Source organism: Bos taurus, chromosome 25 (genome assembly GCF_002263795.3).
Source record: "Bos taurus isolate L1 Dominette 01449 registration number 42190680 breed Hereford chromosome 25, ARS-UCD2.0, whole genome shotgun sequence".
Lineage (NCBI taxonomy): Eukaryota > Metazoa > Chordata > Mammalia > Artiodactyla > Bovidae > Bos > Bos taurus.
In genome coordinates, this window is record NC_037352.1 from 19,445,824 (window position 1) to 19,468,085 (window position 22,262).

Consider the following 22,262-nt stretch of genomic DNA (forward strand, 5'->3'; position numbering starts at 1 on the left):
CCCAGGAAACTAAACAAACTGATCACATGGATCACAGCCTTGTCTAACTCGATGAAATTATAAGCCATGCCATGTAGAGTTCCAATATGGTGCAGAATTCTGACAAAACATGGTCCACTGGAGAAGGGAATGGCAAACCACTTCAGCATGCTTGCCTTGAGAACCTCATGAACAGTATGAAAAGGCAAAAAGATGGGACACTGAAAGATGAACTCCCCAGGTCGGTAGGTGCCTAATATGCTTCTGGACAAGAGCAGAGAAATAGCTCCAAAAGAAATGAAGAGGCTGAGCCAAAGCAGAAACAGCGCCCACTTGTGGATGTGTCTGGTGGTGAAAGTAAAGTTTGATGCTGTAAATAATATCGCATAGGAACCTGCAATTGGAGAAGGCAGTGGCACCCCACTCCAGTACTCTTGCCTGGAAAATCCCATGGACGGAGGAGCCTGGTAGGCTGCAGTCCATGGGGTCACTAAGAGTCGGACACCACTGAGAAACTTCACTTTCACACATTGGAGAAGGAAATGGCAACCCACTCCAGTATTCTTGCCTGGAGAAACCCAGGGACAGGGGAGCCAGGTGGGCTGCCGTCTATGGGGTCACACAGAGTCAGACACGACTGAAGCGACTTAGCATAGCATAGCATAGGAACCTGCGATAGAAAATATTAATTCCATGAATCAGGGTAAATTGAAAGTGGTCAAACAGGAGCTGGCAGGAGTGAACATCAATATTTTAGGAATCAGTAAACTAAAATGGAACAAAAGGGGCAAATTTAATTCAGATGGCCATTATATCTACTACTGTGAGCAAGAATCCCTTAGAAGAAGAAATGAAGTAGCCCTTATAGTCAACAAAAGAGTCCAAAATGCAGTGCTTGGGTGCACTCAAAAACAATAGAATGATCTCTGTTCGTTTCCAAGGCAAACCATTCAATATCACAGTAATTCAAGTATATGCCCCAACCAGTTATACTAAAGAAGCTGAAGTTAAATGGTTGTAAGAAGACCTACATGACCTTCTAAAACTAACACCAAAAAAGGATTCCTTTTCATCTTAGGGGACTGGAATGCAAAAGTATGGAAGGCAAGAGTTACCTGGAGTAACAGGCAAGTTTAGCCTTGGAGTACAAAATGAAGCAGGGCAAACCAAGAAAACGCACTAGTCATAGCAAACACCCTCTTGCAACAACACAAGAGATGACTCTACACATGAACATGACCAGATGGTCAATACTGAACTCAGATTGATTATATTCCTTGCAGCAAAGATGAAGAAGCTCTATGCAGTCAGCAAAAACAAGACCAGGAGCTGACTGTGACCCAGATCGTGAACTCCTTATTGCAAAATTCAGACTTTTGCAAAATTGAAGAAAGTAGGAAAAACCACTAGACCATCCAGCTCTGATCTAAATCAAATTCCTTATGATTATACAATGGAAGTGACAGATAATTTCAAGGGATTAGATCTGATAGAGTGCCTGAAGAATTAAGGACAGAGGTTCATAATATAGTACAGGAGGCAGTGATCAAGACCATCCCCAAGAAAAAGAAGTACAAAAAGGCAAAATGGTTGTCTGAGGAGGCCTTACAAATAGCTGAGAAAACAAGAGAAGCTAAAGGCAAAGAAGAAAAGGAAAGATACACCCATTTGAACACAGAGTTCCAAAGAAAGCAAGGAAAGATAAAAAAGCCTTCCTCAGTGATCAATGCAGATAAATAGAGGAAAACAATAGAATGGGAAAGACTAGAGATCTCTTCAAGAAAATTAGAGATACTAAGAGAACATTTCATGCAAAAATGAACACAATAAAGAACAGAAATGGTAGAGGCCTAACAAAAGCAGAAGATATTAAGAAGAGGTGGCAAGAATACACAGAAGAACTATTCAAAAAAGATCTTAATGACCTAGATAGCCACAATGGTGTGATCACTCATCTAGAGCCCATCTTGGAGTGTGAAGTCAAGTGGGCCTTAGGAAGCACCACTATGAACCAAGTTAGTGAAGGTGATGGAATTCCAGCTGAGCTATTTTGAATCCTAAAAGACGATGCTGTTACAGTACTGCACTTAATATGTCAGCAAATTTGGAAAACTTGGCAGTGACCACAGGACTGGAAAAGATCAGTTTTCATTCCAATCCCAAAGAAAGGCAATGCCAAAGAATGCTCAAACTACCACACAATTACACTCATTTCAAATGCTGACAAAGTAATGCTCAAAATTCTCCAAGCTAGAGATCAAATTGCCAACATCTGTTGGATCATAGAAAAAGCAAGAGAATTCCAGAAAAGCATCTACTTATTGACTATGCTAAAGCTTTTGACTGTATGCATCACAATAAATTGTGGAAAATTCTTGAAGAGATTGTTATACCAGACCACCTTATCTGCCTCCTGTGAAACCTGTATGCAAATCAAGAAGCAGCATTTAGAATTGGACATGGAACTACAGACTGGTTCCAAACTGGAAAAGGAGTACATCAAAGCTGTATACTGTCACCCTGCTTATTTAACTTATGTGCAGAGTACATCATGCAAAATTCCAGACTGGATGAAGCACAAGCTAGAATCAAGATTGCTGGGAGAAATACCAGTAACTTTAGATATGCAGGTGACACCACCCTTATGGCAGAAAGTGAAGAGGAACTAAAGAACCTCTTGATGAATGTGAAAGTGCAGAGTGAAAAAGCTGGCTAAAAACTCAACATTTTAAAAACTAAGATCGTGGCATCAGGTCCCATCACTTCATTGTATATAGATGGGGAAACAATGGAAACAGTGACAGACTTTATTTTCTTGGGCTCCTAAATCACTGAAAATGGTGACTGCAGCCATGAAATTAAAAGACACTTCTTGATAGAAAAGCTATGACCAACCTAGACAGCTTATTAAAAAACAGAGACATCACTTTGCTGACTAAAGTCCATCTAGTCAAAGCTATGGCTTTTCCAGCCGTCATGTATGGATCTGAGAGTTGGACCATAAAGGTAACTGAGCACCAAAGAATTGATGCTTTTGAGCCATGGTGCTGGAGAAGACTTTTGAGAATCCCTTGGACAGGAAGGAGATCCAACCAGTCTATCCTAAATGAAATCAACCCTGAATGTTCATTGGAAGTTATGTGGAAGCTGAAGCTCCAGTACTTTGGCCACTTGATGCAAAGAGCTGACTCATTTGAAAAGACCCTGATGCTGGGAAAGATTGAAGGCAGGTGGAGAAGGGGACAACAGAGGACAAGATGGTTGGATGGCATCACCAAATCATTGGGTATCAGTTTGAGCAAGCTCTGGGAGATGGTTAAGGACAGGAAAGCCTGGCATGCTGCAATCTATGGTGTCACAAAGAGTCGGACCTGACTGAGCGACTGAACAACTACAAAATACATAGAATAGATAAACAACAAGAGTTTACTGTATATGGAATTATATTCAATTTCTTATACTAACCTCTAGTCGAATATAATCTGAAAAAAATGTACCTGAGTTACTATGCTGTACACTTGACACTATCACATTATTGTAAATCAACTATACTTCAGTTTTTAAAAAAGCAGTTTGAGTCTATCCCAAGTGTAATTATTTTTTGTTAGTCTCACCTATTTTACCAATGCATAAGGCTCTAGATTTGTAAGTTAAAAGCCCATTCCAAGTAGAAAAAATAAGTAAAAGAAAAGCAAGTTACTTCCTAAACTGCCTTTTAGCTTTATGGATAACTTGGTTTCAGTGAAACAATTTTCCTTGGGGTCCAAACTGTATTACTCACTATATATATCTGTCACTCTGACTTTCACATCTTATTTTACATTTCCAAGTCTTCATCTCACCAGTGTTTAATTAAAGCTGCATTTTTTGTAAATATGAATTACATTTACCAAGTCTACCACTTTTATTAAATATATTTAATTTTTAGAAGATGTGAATTAGATTCCTCTGAAGAAGTAACGCTTGTTTCTGTGTGAGCGCTATAATAGGTTCTCAGAGCTATTATGTTCAGTTGACCCTGATGCAACACCAAGTTTACGTTCTATATGTGATAAGCTATGACTGACTTGAATTACCTTGCTTTTTGCATGTGTCTGATTAGACGTTCCTTAGCATGTTTTACTTAATGATGTTTATTTTATCATATAGGGTACATCAGAGAAGGATTCCTGGCTATACAGCATGCCTTAGATAAGGCCATCATTCTATATCATGAGAGCAGTGCTAGACAGTTGTTTGATGATATCAGCATCCTTGTACAGAGATTTCCATATCCAGCTTATCCTGATGACGGATTACTTTTGCTCACTGGTAGTTTCCTTCCTCTGATGTTCATACTCATGTTCTCTCCAACTGTACTTTCCATCATTCGATCTATTGTATGGGAAAAGGAAAAAAGATTGAAGGTAATCCAAATTATTTTCTTACAAAGTTTCTTTAAAGGATTTTTAAGCATGTAGAGTTCTGTTACACAGAGGGTTGGATTATTTCTGCATGTTCAGCATTGTGGATGGTTGTTGCATCCCATAGAAGCAGATTATATCCCAGTAACAACTACAGACCAGGAAGAGTGAATACCAAGCTAGCTGATTTCCAGAAGCAAAGTGTGTGAAGCAGCCAAAAGGTAAAAGTAAAACCTGATGGCAAGAAGGGACACGGTAAAAGTTCACTAGAGGAATTTGATGTTAGAATTTGAAATTAGAGTAACAATTTCAAACAACTCAGGTCCTAGCTAATCTAATATGAAGCATCACACTATAGGCCTATTTACCTTCATATATGCTCCCCTAGCTAACATGTCTGATTTTCAATAAAGGATTGTAAGCCACACCAAAAATTAAGAAAAAAGTGTTTCAAAGAGACAAATCTGTAATCAAAATCAGACTCAGATAAATCAAAGTTGTTAGAAAGCCCAGACAAGTTTTAAATTCAGTTCAGTCACTCAGTCGTGTTAGACTCCTTGTGACCCCATGGATTGCAGCACGCCAGACTCCCCTGTCTATCACCAACTCCCAGAGTTTACTCAAACTCATCAAGTCAGTGATGACATCCAACCATCTCATCCCTTTTGCCATTCTCCTCCCGCCTTCAATCTTTCCCAGCATCAGGGAGCTATCCGGTGAGGCAGTTCTTTGCATCAGGTGGCCAAAAGTATTGGAGTTTCAGCTTCAGCATCAGTCCTTCCAATGAATATTCAGGACTGATTTTCTTTAGGATGGACTGGTTGGATTTCCTTGCAGTCCAAGGGACTCTCAAGAATCTTCTCCAACACCACAGTTCAAAAGCATCAATTCTTCGGAACTCAGCTTTCTTCACAGTCCAACTCTCACATCCATACATGACTACTGGAAAAACCATAGCTTTGACTAGATGGATCTTGTTGGCAATGCAAGGTCTCTACTTTTTAATATACTGTATAGGTTGGTCATAACTTTCCTTCCAAGGAGTAAGCCTCTTTTAATTTCATGGCTGCAATCACCATCAGAAGCGATTTTGGAGCCCCCAAAAATAAAGTCAGCCACTGTTTCCACTGTTTCCCCATCTGTTTGCCGTGAAGTGAAGGGAATGAATGCCATGATCTTCATTTTTTGAATGTTGAGCTTTAAGCCAACTTTTTCACTCTCCTCTTTCACTTTCATCAAGAGGCTCTTTAGTCCCTCTTCACTTTCTGCCATAAGGGTGGTGTCATCTGCATATCTGAGAATATTGATTTTTCTCCCAGCAATCTTGATTCCAGCTTGTGTTTCATCCAGCCCAGCGTTTCTCATGATGTCCTCTACAGATAAGTTAAATAAGCAGGGTGACAATATACAACCTTGACGTACTCCTTTTCCTATTTGGAACCAGTCTGTTATTCCATGTCCAGTTCTAACTGTTGCTTCCTGACCTGCATATAGATTTCTCAAGAGGCAGGTCAGAGGGTCTGGTATTCCCATCTCTTTCAGAATTTTCCACTCTTCTCCAGTAGCATATTTAGCACCTACCAACCTGGGGAGTTCATCTTTCAGTGTCTTATCTTTTTGCCTTTTCAAAGTGTTCATGGGGTTCTCAAGTCTGAAGTGGCTTGCCATTCCCTTCTCTAGTAGACCACGTTTTGTCAAAACTCTCCACCATGACCCATCCGTCTTGGGTGGCCCTACGTGGCATGGCTCATAGTTTCATTGAGTTAGACAAGACTGTGGTCCATGTGATCAGTCTGATTAGTTTTCTGTGATTGTGGTTTTCATTCTGTCTTCCCTTTGATGGATAAATGTTAAGAGGCTTATGGAAACTTCCTGATGGGAGAGACTGACTGAGTGGGAAACTGGGTCTTGTTCTGATGGGTGGGGCAATGCTCAGTAAATCTTTAGTCCAATTTCCTGTTGATGGCTGGGGCTGTGTTCCCTCCCTGTTGTTTGGCCTGAGGCCAAACTATGGTGAAGGTAATGAAGATAATTGAAGGACCTCCTTCAAAAGGTCCTGTGTAGCACTGGGGCATTCAGTGCCCCCGGTCCTGCCACAGTCCACTGCTGACCCATGCTTCACAGTTTAAATTATTGTGATTAATAATTTAAGACACTAAAGGAAAAGGTGATGGTGTCCAGGATCCTTAAGACCATCCCTATTTTCTGAAATTCACTTGAAGGATTCATGGGACTCAGCATGTAGATATGCTAACAGCTAAGGTTTATTTTAATGGTAGAGTAAGTGTAGGTGATAGCTGAATCATAAGAGAAAATGACACAGGCAAAGCCTAGAGGAATTAACCTGCAGGCTTCCGCAAGTAATTTCACAAGAGGTCACCCAGGGCATACTCTTGCACCAGTGATGAAAATCCAGCAACATATTTGTGGTGTTCTTGTCCAGAGAAATCCATTAGAAATCCATTAGCATCCAAGGTTTTGATTGGCATGCTGGTTATATTTATAAACACCTTTGGCCTACCACATACCAAAATTTCAAACTCCTAGACAGCAGGTATCCAACATACACCATATTATTTGTCTAAATGGTTTAGGCATGGTCAGCCACACTTATCATTTAGAAAATGTTTTATATCAGTGAAGGGAGTGGTTTATCAGCCAAATTTCCATATACCAACCAAAGGCCAATCTTGCAAACAGCCTTCTAAAAATAGTAGTGTCAAGCTTTCTCTTTTCAGCATGATAGATAACATGCAGGATCAGATAGGTAATGCTATCAGAAACAGCTGAGCACTGATAAATTGATGCTTTTGAACTGTGGTGTTGGAGAAGACTCTTGAGAATCCCTTGGACTGCAAGGAGATCCAACCAGTCCATCCTAAAGGAAATCAGTCCTGAATGTTCATTGGAAGGACTGATGTTGAACCTGAAATTCCAGTACTTTGGCCACCTGATGCGAAGAACTCACTCATTTGAAAAGCCCCTGATGCTGGGAAAGATTGAAGGTGGGAGAAGCGGACAACAGAGGATGGCATCACCGACTCAATGGACATGAGTTTGAGTCAACTCTGGAAGTTGGTGATGGACAGGGAGGCCTGGTATGCTGCAGTCCATGGGGTCGCAAGGAGTCTGACACGACTGAGCAACTGAACTGAACTGAACTGATCGGAAACAGCAAGCTATAAGGAGTCAAATGGAATTGCTAGAAATTAAAACAAGCATACTGACAAAAATGGAGAATGCCTTTGACAGACTCATAAGTAGACTTGACCTTCACGAGGAAAGAATCAAAAATTGAATACAAGAAAGTTGAAATTACACAAACTTAAGCGCAAAAAGAAAACATTATGTAAAGATCCAGAAGAAAACATTGAAAAGCTATAGGACACTGTCAATGATATAGTGTGTATATAATTGGAATTCAAAAAGAAGATGTGAAAATAGAGTTAAAGAAATAATGGCAGAGACTTTTACAAAATTAATGGTAGACATCAAACCACAGTTCCAAAAAGCTCAGAGACAAACTAGAGGGAAGGAAAAGACTCATTGCCTACAAAGAACAAATATAAGAAGTACTGCTGACTTCTAATTTACAATTGAATTTTTTAAAAAAGAAACCATAACACATTTAAGGATGTGGATATAATGGAAAAGAGATCTTAATCTCAATATTTCAAAGTTTAATTTTAAATGCTCTCCACTTTGGTTTAATACTAGGTGTAATGTTGACAAAAGATTTCTGAACTCAAGAGAAAAATATTTGAATGTCATTACTGCCCTTACTAACTGCATGTGTAATCAACACACACGACTTTCTGAGCCTTGATTTTTTTCACTCATAAAATGAAGATATTATCCATTTAAATATGTTTTTATGAGAATTCAGTTTTTAAATGTATGTGAAATGTTATGAATTGCTGATATATTTAATATTTGATTTGTTTTGAATTTCTTACAGGAGTACCAGCTTACAATTGGACTTAAAAGTTGGATGATCTGGGCTGCGTATTTCTTCACATTCTTCTTTTTTTATATCTTTATTGTCTCTATGATATGTGTGTTACTCTTTGCCAAGGCAAGTGTTAGTTTCATGCTGCCCAATAGAAATGAGTCATACATGTACTATTAGGATTTTAGTAGCTACTAGAAATTTTAAAAAGGAAAAGGTGAAATTATTTTAATAATGTGTATTATTTAGCCAATATACACAAAATATTATTTCAGTATGCAACCCATTTTAAAATTGAGATATTTTACATTCTTTTCTGTACTAAAACTTATAACTCCAGTGTATATTTCATATTTAGAGCACATCTCAATTTGTACACTGTATTTTCATTAGAAATACTTCATCTGTATTTGACGCTGCTTTATCTTTCGAGTTTAAGTTAAAAATAACTAAAATTCAATGACAATAAAAAGTCAGCTCCTCAGTCACACTAGCTACATTTCAAGTGCTTAATGTTTCAAGTGTTTAATAGCTACATGCCATATATGGCTGTTACATCTAACATTTTAGTTCCAGTGGATTGCAACCGGCTACAACTATGCTTTAAGAAGGAGAAAGCTTCAGTCATAGTATGGACTGATCAGTCTCAGGTTTTCAAAAGAATGAAAAATGGCTTTTATGGAAATTCAGAGACTTTCAAATCTCTGAGAAAAACATTAATCCTTCTGTAAGAAATAAGTTAATTAGTTAACTTGGCATCTCATTGAGTTTCAGTCACTGGGCAGTGTGATCTGTTTCTTTAGGGTCATAGTTTTCTCCCTCTTCCCTTGTGTTTATATGGTACTACTTATTGCATATTTTACATGATGTCATAATTGTTTTATTGTAGATTTTCAATGATCCAGTCTTCTACTACAGTGACTATAGTTTCATTTTTGTCTTTCTTATGTGTTATGCCATTGCTTCAATATTCTTTGGCTTTATGGTTAGCACATTCTTCAATAAAGGTGAGTCTAAGACTTCTCCTGTAATAGAATTACCATTTTAATTGACCAAAATAAGGCCATATTTGGGAGCTCCATGTAACTATCTCACATACAGTCTTGGCATACATTCTAACATAGAAGATGAATTTCACATGAAATGATTTGACATAGAGATAGAGGGTGCACGGCACCCCACTCCAGTACTCTTGCCTGGAAAATCCCATGGACGAAGGAGCCTGATGGGCTGCAGTCCATGGGGTTGCAAAGAGTTGGACATGACTGAGCAATTTCCCTTTCACTTTTCACTTTCATGCATTGGAGAAGGAAATGGCAACCTACTCCAGTGTTCTTGCCTGGAGAATCCCAGGGACGGGGGAGCCTGGTGGGCTGCCATCTATGGGGTCGCACAGAGTCGGACACGACTGAAGCGACTTAGCAGCAGCAGCAGCAGAGGGTGCACTGAAATTTAATCCTGCCCAATGCATGTATAAAAACAGTATATAAAATAAGATTGTTACCAGATGGAACTTAGGATAAATTAAACAGTGCTTCCTGCAGAAGTTGATTTCAAATCACTTCCAAAAGCAAATCAAGGGAAGGAGGTATTCATTCTTTCATTTATTCAGCATGTCCTTTGTGTACTTACCGTGTGGTAAGACACTGTATCACATACATAGACAAAGAAAAATTTATTCTTTGTGAAAGCCCACATGAGAAAGATATATATCATCAGATAACCCCAGATTGGCCTACTACAGATCTTATAGAAATAATTTTCTATTGACAACTTTTAATAACTTCCCCCCAAATTAAGGAATATTTCTTTTTTATACCACACCTATTAAGCATTATTCCTCCTGTATTTTCTGTATTGAACAAGTATAGTCCCTATTAAATAATTTTAGTATATAAATATATTTTTGCAGTAAGACTTTTAAGTATCAAAGTATAACCTTTAATCACCTCAGCTCAGTTCAGTTGCTCAGTCATGTCCAACTCTTTGCAGGCCCATGGACTGCAGCATGCCAGGCCTCCCTGTCTATCACCAACTCCTAGAGTTTACCCAAACTCATGTCCATTGAGTTGGTGATGCCATCCAACCATCTCAACTTCTGTCATCCCCTTTTTCTCCTGCTTTCAATCTTTCCCAGCATCGAGGTCTTTTCAAATGAGTCCACTCTTTGCATCAGGTGGCCACAGTTCAAAAGCATCAATTTTTCGGCACTCAGCTTTCTTTATACTTCAACTCTCACATCCATATGTGACTACTGGAAAAATCATAGCCTTGACTAGAAGGACCTTTGTTGGCAAAGTAATGTCTCTGCTTTTGAATATGCTGTCTAGGTTGGTCATAACTTTCCTTCCAAGGAATAAGCCTCTTTTAAGTTCATGGCTGCAGTCACCATCTGCAGTGATTTTGGAGCCCAAAAAAATAAAGTCTGCCCCTGGTTCCCCATCTATTTGCCATGAAGTGATGGGACCAGATGCCATGGTTTTAGTTTTCTGAATGTTGAGCTTTAAGCCAACTTTTTCACTCTCCTCTTTCACTTTCATCAAGAGCCTCTTCAGTTCTTCACTTTCTGCCATAAGGGTGGTATCATCTGCATATCTGAGGTTATTGATATTTCTCCCAGCAATCTTGATTCCAGCTTGTGTTTCATCCAGCCCAGCGTTTCTCATGATGTCCTCTGCAGATAAGTTGAATAAGCAGGGTGACAATATACAACCTTGACATACTCCTTTTCCTATTTGGAACCAGTCTGTTATTCCATGTCCAGTTCTAACTGTTGCTTCCTGACCTGCTGCTGCTGCTGCTAAGTCGCTTCAGTCATGTCCAACTCTGTGCAACCCCATAGACGGCAGCCTACCAGGCTCCCCCATCCCTGGGATTCTCCAGGCAACAACACTGGAGTGGGTTGCCATTTCCTTCTCCAATGCATGAAAGTGAAAAGTGAAAGTGACGTTGCTCAGTCAGGTCTGACTCTTAGCGACCCCATGGACTGTAGCCTACCAGGCTCCTCTGTGCATGGGATTTTCCAGGCAAGAGTACTGGAGTGGGTGCCATTGCCTTCCTGACCTGCATATTATCACAAATATCACAAATATCAGCTGATTGGTTTTCACAATTCACAATTAGTATTTGGAATTGTGCTGAAAGGAATTAACATAGCAGGCCTGAAACTCATTTCCTTAGAAAGCCTTCCTACAAAGGTTGACCTTTGCTTGGCATCTAAGAACTTAAATTTTTAGAAGATTCTCCCCATTCTCTAAATAGTAAGAGTGGCTCATGGTTCCTAAAGTGCTTGTGCAAGCAGTTTTTATACTAATCACAGGCTTTCTTTCTGGGAGTCTTGAGTCTTGATATATGTTATGTACACCTGTGTGACAAGCTCCCCACAAAAACCTTAGTCCCTCAATCCCTAATGAATATCTGGCCAACAGTATTTTATATATGCTGTCCTTGCTAGAGGAATCAAGTATAACCTGTGTGATTTCACTGAGAGAAAACTCTTGTAAACCTGTGCCTGTTTCCATCTGCACTTTGCCCCATGCTCCTTTTCCCTTCAATGATTGGGCTTTGTATCTGTACATTGTTATTATAGCATCATTATTTATTCACCATAACTCTTGAGTATGACTATATGCTATATCCTTGAATTGTCCTAGAAAGTGACTTAATCCAGAGGTGGTCTTGAGGACCTAAATAAAACAATTAACAAAATTGTGGATAAAGAAAAGTAGTATGTTGAGCTAAAGCAGAAAGTGATGTGTTGAAAATCAAAATAAGATTGTCAGATAAGAGTCAGTGTATTTATAAAAACTTAAGAAAAAGGACTTTTATTTCTGGTGGTATAATAGACTAAATAATTAGAATGACTCTTCCATCTAGAACAATTAAAATATTAGTTAATATTTTTAAACTTATTTTTCAGTTCAGTTCAGTTGCTCAGTCATGTCCAATTCTTTGTGACCCCATGGACTGCAGCACACCAGGCTTCCCTGTCCATCACCAACTCCCAGAGTTGACTCAAACTCATGTCCATTGAGTCGATGATGCCATCCTCTGTTGTCCCCTTCTCCTCTTACCTTCAGTCTTTCCCAGCATCAGGGTCTTTTCAAATGAGTCAGTTCTTCGCATCAGGTGGCCAAAGTATTGGAGTTTCAGCTTCAGTCTTTCCAATGAATATTCAGAACTGATTTCCTTTAGGAATGACTGGTTTGACTGTGCATTGTTGACTGCCCCAAAGCCTTTGACTGTGTGGATCACACCAAACTCTGGTAAATTCTTAAAGAGATGGGACTAACAGACCACCTTACCTGCCTCCTGAGAAATCTGCATGCAGGTCAAGAAGCAACAGTTAGAACTGGACATGGAACAACAGACTGGTTCCAAATGGGGAAAGGAGTACATCAAGGCTGTATATTGTCACCCTACTTAGTTAACTTATATGCAGAATGCATCATGCAAAATGCCAGGCTGGATGAAGCACAAACTAAAATCAAGATTGCCAGGAGAAATATCAATAACCTCAGATACGCAGATGACACCACCTTTATGGCAGACAGTGAAGAAGTACTAAAGAGCCTCTTGTTGAAAGTAAAAGAGGAGAGTGAAAAAAAACTGACTTAAAACTTAACATTCAGAAAACTAAGATTATGGCATCTGGTCCCATCACTTCATGGTAAATAGATGGAGAAACAATGGAAACAGTGACAGATTTTATTTTGGGGGGCTCCAAAATCACTGCAGATGGTGACTGCCATCATGAAATTGAAAGATACTTGCTCTTTGGAAGAAAAGCTATGACAAACCTAGACAGCATATTAAAAAGCAGAGACATTACTTTGACAACAAAGGTCCATCTCATCAAGGCTATGGTTTTTCCAGTAGTCATGTATGAATGTGAGAGTTGGACTGTAAAGAAAGCTGAACACTGAAGAGTTGATGCTTCTGGACTGTGGTGTTGGATAAGACTCTTGAGAGTCCCTTGGACTGCAAGGAGATCAAACTTATTTTTAATTCAGCTCAAGTTCTCCTCAAAAGTAAAAATCTCAGCTACCACAATGAACAAGAATAAAAAGTCCCTGAAAGTTATAAAGAAGAAGAAAGGCTGCTTAGAAACCTTGAAACTTGAGGAATTGACTTGACCTTTACTTCCTTGGGATTTCTTACTGCTACTCATGTATCTTTGAAAAAGCACTTCAGAAGTGTCTAGTCTATAACTAACAACATACAAAAAGTTCCAAACAAAGCCTGTTTTCCCACACCAAAAGACTAGGAAGTTGGTGCCCTAACAATAGAAAAGATTTTGGCAATACTTGCCCTATTCCAGCCCAACACTAAGTGAAAAACCACTGCACCTCCATATTCATGGCTGAGTCAGAGTCAAGAAAGAAGTTGATCCTCCATCTCAATCCCATCTTGCCAGAGTCAGGCACTATTCAATTAATAATTCCCTTGCCAGTTTACTGCCATCAGTGTCCAGTAGTGAATTGAGTCTCCATCCACATACAGTATCAATAATACTTAACCTGTAGTACAAATCAGTTATAATAAGCATCCTTGCCGTCAGCTAATCTTCCACATCTACCCAACAGCAATAAGAAACTGAACAAGTGTGCAAAACTAGTCAACACTCCTTCCACATCTCCCATCATGTAGCATCAGTGAAGCCCAGAAGAGAGCTAAGCTTCCTCTATCAGAGGTTAAAAGGTGGTATGAGTCAGTGCCCCACTTTCATAAAGGTGTTAGCAAGGCCAGAGAGAGATCTGAACTTCCACCTCATCTGTCTGCAGTGAGGCAGTGTATATCAGTGCCGTGCCCAGGAAAGTGTCAGCAGGAAAGAGAAACAGCCACATCCATCTGACCTTTGTGTGCTGCCTGCTTTTTAAAAAAGATTAGGATTCATAGTCTCATTTTACCTAAAATGCTTAGGACATGATAGAAAATCACTCATACAAAGAACCAGGAAAATCACAGTATTAATGAGAAATGACATTCATGGCAAAAGACACAGCACTAAGGTGAAGCAGGTATTATAATTGTAGGCAAGCAATATAAGCAGCCATCGCAAAAAATGGCTTCAGCAAGAAATTATGAAAACAAATGGGAAAATAGAAATCTCAGCAAAGAAATAGAAATTATTTAAAAAACAAATGGATATCATAGAAAAATATAATAGCAAGTTTAAAGCATAAGTAGAATAAAGATAAGATAGAATAAGTTAAATTGAAGACAGATTCAGTAGAATCACATTCTGAATAAAGAGAAAATACACTGAAAAATATATAGAATCTCAAGGACATGTAGGACAATAACCACATATCTAACACTTATTTGTATAAATGGAGTTTCAAAAGAAGAGTAGGAAAAATGTGGGACTGAAAAAGTTTTCAAAATAAAAAAGTATTCAAATAAATAATGGCTGAAATTTTATCAAGTCTGGTGAAAGACAGACTTATACTGTCTCAAGGACCTAGGTAATGCCAAATTGGATAAACTTGAAGAAATTCATGCCAAGACACATCATAATGAAACTTCTGAAAACTAAAGACCATGAAAAAAAACCTAACAAGCAGACAGAAAAAATCATGCATTATTTATAGAAGATTGTCAATTTGAATAACCACATTTCTCATCTAAACTAGAAGGAAGCAGCATGTTTTTCCAAGTGCTGAAGAAAAGAAATGCCAACTGTGAACTCTATCCAGGAAAACTATCCTCCAGGAATAAATAGGAAATAAATCCTTAGAAGGAGGAAGACAAAGATTTATTGTTTACAAAATTACCATTAAAGAATGGCTAAAGGAAGTTTCCTGAGCAGAAAGGAGGTAACAGAAATCTCTGAACTCCACAAAGAACATGGAAATGGGTAAAAATAGGTATAAGTATAATATACTGTTCTACTTCTCCAGTGTTTATTAGATCAAATTTGATAGATGAAGCAAAATTATAACATCATCCATCCAATTTGGTGTTCAATTTAAGTAAAGAAAATAGTTAAAGACAGTTAAAAGAGTTTTAAAGTGAATATCCCTGCTTATTTAACTTATGTGCAGGGTATATCATGTGAAATGCCAGGCTGGATGAAGCACAAGCTGGAATCAAGATTTTCAGGAGAAATATCAATAACCTCACATATACAGATGACACCACCCTATGGCAGAAAGTGAAGAAGAACTAAGGAGCCTTTTGATGAAGGTGGAAAAGGAGAGTGAAAAAGCGGGCTTAAAACTCAACATTCAAAAAGCGAAGATTATGGCATCCGGTCCCATCACTTCATGGCAAATAGATGGGGAAACAATGGAAACAGTGACAAACTTTATTTTGCGGGGCTCCAAAATCACTGCAGATAGTGACTGCAGCCATGAAATTAAAAGAGGCTTGCTCTTTGGAAGTAAAGCTATGACCAACCTAGAGAGCATATTAAAAAGCAGAGACATTACTTTCCTGACAAAGGTCCATCTAGTCAGGGCTATGGTTTTTCCAGTAGTCACGTATGGTTGTGAGAGTTGGAGTATAAAGAAAGCTGAGGGCCGAAGAATTGATGCTTTTGAACTGTAGTGTTGGAGGAGAATCTTGAGAGTCGCTTGGACTGCAAAGAAATCAAACCAGTCAATCCTAAAGGAAATCATTCCTGAATATTCATTGGAAGGACTGATGCTGAAGCTGAAACTCCAATACTTTGGCCACTTGATGCAAAGAACTGACTCATTTGAAAAGATCCTGATGCTGGGAAAGATTGAAGGTGGGAGAAGCAGGGCAGGACAGCGGAGAAGATGGTTGAATGGCATCACTGTCTCAATGGACATGAGTCTGAGCAAGCTCCAGGAGTTGGTGATGGACAGAGAAGCCTAGCATTCTGCAGTCCATGGGGTCACAAAGAGTCATATACGACTGAGCGACTGAACTGAACTGAGTGTAGAGAAGCCTAAGTGGAAGTAGGATTTATGTAACTTAGAATGGTAAAATGCAGAATTTGGAGTTCTGTGAAGGACTGCTGGCAGCCACCAGGAGCTAGAAGAGGTAAGGAGTGCCATCTTCCCTAGAGTCTTAAGAATGTGTGTAGTCCTGCTGACACCATGCTCTTCTGCATATCTGCATTCCGGGCCTTTATTACTAGGTCTCTATTGAGGGCCTTTGGCTGAGGTCTCTGCAGATACCTCTACAGAGACTTCTTTGATGTGTGAAATCTGGAAGACACTTTTATTCACTCTGACTTAGCACTCAGAACTTTTCTACTCCTAGTCTTCCAGTAGCCTTTCATAAGCCATAAAACTTAAGAAGCCTTTTGTTCAGGGCTCCCTCAACAGTTAGTTGAATAAGCCCCCTCTCCTACCACATCTGTGATGATGCATGTGACGCTGAACCACTGTTTCAATCCATGGAGAAAATGGAATGAGAAAGTTTGTGCTTTCTCCAGTTTTAGGTTTTTGCATATACTATTGCAGTAAGTGATTAAAGGCTTCACTGTTTGGTTTCTTGCTTTAATTGACTCCTACTCCTACACCTGGTATTCACTGACTAGCCACAGGTAAGTAGATGAGAGCAATTTTGTTTTACTGCATTAGCCCCTCTTACAAGCTATTTCAGCTCAGTGACATGAGAGATAACCTCAGCCCATGACTTGTCCCTGAAGGAGGGCTAGGGTAAGAGAAAGTGGGACAAACATGTTACATTCCCGGCCATTTCCTGTTACCTGAAGAACTAGTTTCTCTCTTGCAACACGTGGAGTGCTGAAAGAACTGGAACAGAACAGAAGCCTGGAGCAGTTAGAAATGAAGAAAAAAGATGAGCAGTTTCCTGTGATCCACATGACTCTCTGAGAGTTAGAGAACGCACAGAACTGAACGTACAGAACTGAAGGCACAGGCTCCTCCCCAAGAAGGGCAAGAGGAGTTGAGAATAGCTACAATTCCTCTGCCTTTCAGAACAGTCCCTGAGGGGCTTGTTTCAGCCCATACAAGGAGCACTGCAGAAGTTGACACAGTCCTGGTGAACAGGGCAGCTAAGAACAAAAGAACTGGGGCAGGCAGCATCCTACAACCAGAACAGATCTGCAAGATTTAGGGAAGGTGTAGAACTGAGGGTTTTTCTCCAGGAGGAAGAGAATCTAGTGGATTGTGGCTCCAACATCTCTAGCCTTCCAGGGCACAGTGCAAGGGTCTGGTTTCTGTCTTGCTTCATGTGGAGCACTGACTAAACTGTCATAGACAGTAGAGGCAGTGAAAGAATATGAGCTACTTAAGGGAAATATATATATATACACTGGACATGGGGCAGCTAAGAACAAATGCCCAGAATCTAACTGGATTGAATGGTAGTCTTTCACAGTCAGAGCAGGTCCTTAAAGACAGAGAAGTAGCAGTTTCTTAAAATGTGCATACACTAATGGAAAGCAACGAAGAACGGGAAGAACCATGAAAACATGACAAAGTAACACACAAACTCACATGAGAGACACACATGCAAATAAATATTTAGTAACCTACCATGAAAAAGTGTCTTAACTGCCTGGGGTGAAACTCAAAATAGTTATTTTAAACTCAGTAAGTTACAAAAGGACAAAAATATAAGTTAATTCAGGAAAATTATACATAAACTGAGAATGCCAACAGGAATGGATTTTTAAGAAGAGCCAAATAGAAATTTTTAGTCAAAGAGTTTAATAATTGAACTGAAATGTTTGCTAAGATGATTCAAAAACTGGGTTTATCAAGCAGAAGAAATTATCAGCAAATTTCAATATAGGACATTTGAAATTATCAAGTTAGAAGTTCAAAAAGAAAAAAGTGAAAGTCTAAGAGATTAAAGGGCACATAAAAATGAATATATATATATATATATATATATATATATATATATATATAATGAGAACCTCAGAAGGAGAAAAGAAGGAAATAGAAAATTTGTTGAATGAAATGCGGTAACAATTTTTCTGATCTAGAGAGGTAAGTGAACATCCAGACTCATGAATCCTCAAAATAAACACCAGACATGATGAAACAAAAGAAGTCTACATTGTCTCAATGTCTCAGTTACAATCAAATGGTCAGAACTAAAAGAAAAACATACAGTTTTGAAAGCAGGAAGAGAAAAAGGAATGATCATGTCTAAGGAACTCCTTGTAAACAGAAACCATGAAAGCCAGGAAGGAATGAGATGATATATTTGAAGTGCTAAAAGAAAACTGCCAACTAAGAATGCTATCCTGAGCAAAACTGTACTTTAAAACTGAAGCAATAGACAAAATTGGAGGGAATTTATCACCACTATATCTGCATTATAAGAAATTCTACAGGGTCTTCTTTAAGTTGAAACAGAAGGATGATAAAGAGTGCGAAGCCTGTGAAAGCACAGGCTCACTGATAAAGGCAAATGTCTAGACAAATACAGTATTGTAATATTGTAATGATAGTAAAGAAATCCTTTTTAATTGTACTGTAAAAGTTAAAGTATTAAGAATAAAAATTTTTAAATTCTTGATATATAACAATATAAAAGATGGAATTAACAAACTTTGAGAGGGGAGAATTGAAAGTATAGACTTATGCACTTGAAATTGTTATTGGTGTAAATGAGATAGTTATAAGATAATGCTAAGTAAAATCTAAAATATATATGGACAAAAAAGAGAGACAAAGCATCTCACTACAAAAGATCAACAAATCACAAAGGAAGATAAAGAGAGTAAAAGACACAAAGAATGACAGATCAGACAGAAACAAGTAGCAAGATGGGAATTGTAGTCCTTGTCTGTCCATAATAACTAAACCATAAATGGATTAAATGTGCCAATCAGAAACCAAAGAATGGACACACACGAAAAAAAAAAAGATACAATGATTTATTGTCTACCAAGACTTACTTTAGAATCAAAGGCACACTTAGGTTCACAATGAAGGGATGCAAATATACATTCCATAAAAAATATTGACAAAAAAGTAGAGATGGTAGCTACACTTAGAACATAAAAATAGATTTTTAAGTCAAAAATTCACAAGGAACAAAGAAGGACATTACATAATGACAAAAAGTTCAATGCATCAAGAAGATATAACTATTATATATGCACCAACCATCAGAATACCTAAGTATATAAAGCATATATTGAAATACCTGAAGGGAGAAATAGCAATACAGTTGGAGGAGGAAACTTAAATATCCCCACTTTCAAAAATGGATAGATCATCTAGAGAGAAAAATCAGTAAGGAAACAAGATTTGAGCACCATTGACCAAATGAATGTAACAGACATAAGCAGTACATTTCACCCAATAACAGAATATAGCCTTCTGAAGTGTACATGGAGTATAGTCCAGAGCCTAACACATTAGGTCAGAAAACAAGTCATTAAAAACTTAAGAAGATTGAAATTCCAATTACTTTTCAATCACAATGGAATAAAACTAAAAAAAAAAAAAAAAGATGGAAAAACTTAAAATGTGTGAATTTTAAAGAACACAGCCAGCTTTTGGTCAAAGGAGTTGAAACAAGAAAATATCTTCAGGAAAACGAAAACAAATAGAATCATACCAAAACTTTTAGGATGCAGGAAAAGCAGGACTGAAAGTTTATAACAATAAACATTCATTTTAAAAGATAAGAAAGGTCAAACAGATAACCTAATTTTACACATAGTATTTGGAATTTCTAGTCAAACAAATGGGCAAGAAAAAGAAGTAAAAGATATCCAGATAAAAAGTAAAAATATATATGTTTGCACCCCACTCCAGTACTCTTGCCTGGAAAATCCCATGGACGGAGGAGCCTGGTAGGCTGCAGTCCATGGGGTCGCTAAGAGTCGGACACGACTGAGCGACTTCACTTTCACTTTTCACTTTCATGCATTGGAGAAGGAAATGGCAACCCACTCCAGTATTCTTGCCTGGAGAGTCCCACAGACGGGGGAGTCTGGTGGGCTGCCGTCTGTGGGGTCGCACAGAGTCGGACACGACTGACGTGACTTAGCAGCAGCAGCAGCAGCATATATGGAAAATCCTAAAGACTCCACACACACACAGTTGCTACTAATAAATTCATTGTCAAGCAGAGAGCCTACACAGACATTTCTCCAAAGAAGACAGACAGATGGCTAATAAACACATGAAAATATGCTCAATATCACGCAGTATAAGAGAAATACAAACCAAAATCACAATGAAGTATCATCTCACACCAATCAGAATGGCTGTCATCAAAAAGTCAACAATAAATGCTGAGAGGATGTACAGAAAAGGGAACCCTATTAAAGTGTTGGTGGGAATGCAAATTGATATAACCACTATGGAGAACAGTATGGAGATGCCTTTAAAATCTAGGAATAAAACTACCATATAACACAGAAATCCCACTACTAGGCATATACCCTGAGGAAGCTAGAATTTGAAAGACACATGTATCCCTCCAAAAGTCACTGTGGACAGTGACTGCAGTCATGAAATTAAAAGATGCTTGCTCCTTGGAAGAAAAGCTATGACAAACCTAGAGAGCATATTAAAAAGCAGAGACATCACTTTGCCAACAAAATTCCAGATAGCCAAAGCTATGGGTTTTCCAGTTGTCAGGCACAGATGTGAGAGTTGGACCATAATGCTGGCTGAGCACCAAAGGATTGATGCTTTCAAACTGTGTTGCTGGAGAAAACTCTTGAGAGTCCCTTAGACAGCACGGAGATCAAACAAGTCAATCCTAAAGGAAGTTAACCCTGGATATTCATTAGAATTGATGCTGAAGCTGAAGCTCCAATACTTTGGTCACTTGTTCTAAAGAGCCGACTCATTGGAAAAGACCCTGATGCTGGGAAAGATTGAGGGCAGGAGAAGAAGTGGGCAATAGAGGATGAGATTGTTGGATGGCATCATTGACTCAATGGAAATGAGTTTGAGCAAACTCTGGGAGACAGTGAAGGACAGGGAAGCCTGTGGGGTCACAAAGAGTTGGACACAAGTGAGTGAACAACAATAAAACCTCAGTGTTCATTGCAGCACTATTTACAACAGCTAGGACATGGAAGCAACCTAGATGTCCATCAGCAGATGAATGGATAAAGAAGTTGTGGTATATATACACAATGGAATATTACTCAGCTATAAAAAGGAACACATATGAGGCAGTTCTAATGAGGTGAATGAACCTAGAGCCTGTTATACAGAGGCAAGTAAGTCAGAAAAAGAAAGACAAATACCATATGTTAACACATATCTGTGGAATCCAGAAAGATGTACTAAGGACCCTATGTGCAGGGCAGCAAAGGAGACACAGGCATAAAGAACAGACTTTTGGATTCAGTGGGAGAAGGAGTAGGTGGGATGATTTGAGAGAATAGCATTAAAACATATTCATTACTGTATGTAAAATAGACACTGGAAGTTTGATGTATGACAGAGGGCGACCAAAGCTAGTGCTCTGTGACAACCTGGAGGGATGGATTAAGGAGGGAGGTGGGTACAGAATGGAGGGGACAAATGTATGCCTATGGCTGATTCATATTAATGTAAGGCAAAAACCATCACAGTATTGTAAATAACTATCCTCCAATTCAAATAAATTTTAAAAAATAAATTCACTAAAGTAACTGATATGAAAATCAATTATATTTTTATATATTAACAATGAACTATTCAAAAAAGAAATTAAGGAAATCTTCCCTCTTACAATAGCATCAAAAAGAATAAAATAAACCAAGGAGGTGAAAGACTTGTTCACTTGAAACATTGACCAGAAATTAAAGCAAATACAAATAAAGGGAAAGATACCCTGTGCTTAGGATTGAAAGTCTTCGTGCTTTTTCTTTGTCTTGTGTGTTTTTTTTTAATATTTTAATTTTATTAGTGTATAGTTTATTTGCAATATTGTGTTTCAGGTGTACAGCAAAGTAATTGTTATGCATATTAATATATGTATACCCACTCTCTGTAAGAATCTTTTCTCAGGTTATCACA

At 38.4% G+C, this 22,262-nt stretch overlaps 1 protein-coding gene across 1 annotated transcript in view; it reads left to right on the forward strand.

Moving 5' to 3' along the window:
* Positions 1–22,262, forward strand: part of ABCA16 (ATP binding cassette subfamily A member 16) — a 214,316-nt gene that overhangs the window by 36,304 nt on the left and 155,750 nt on the right. The window contains exons 6-8 of the mRNA XM_059881562.1: positions 4,129–4,385; positions 8,341–8,451; positions 9,221–9,338. Of these exons, the coding sequence (XP_059737545.1) occupies positions 4,129–4,385; positions 8,341–8,451; positions 9,221–9,338 (486 nt within the window). The remainder of the gene's footprint in view (positions 1–4,128; positions 4,386–8,340; positions 8,452–9,220; positions 9,339–22,262) is intronic.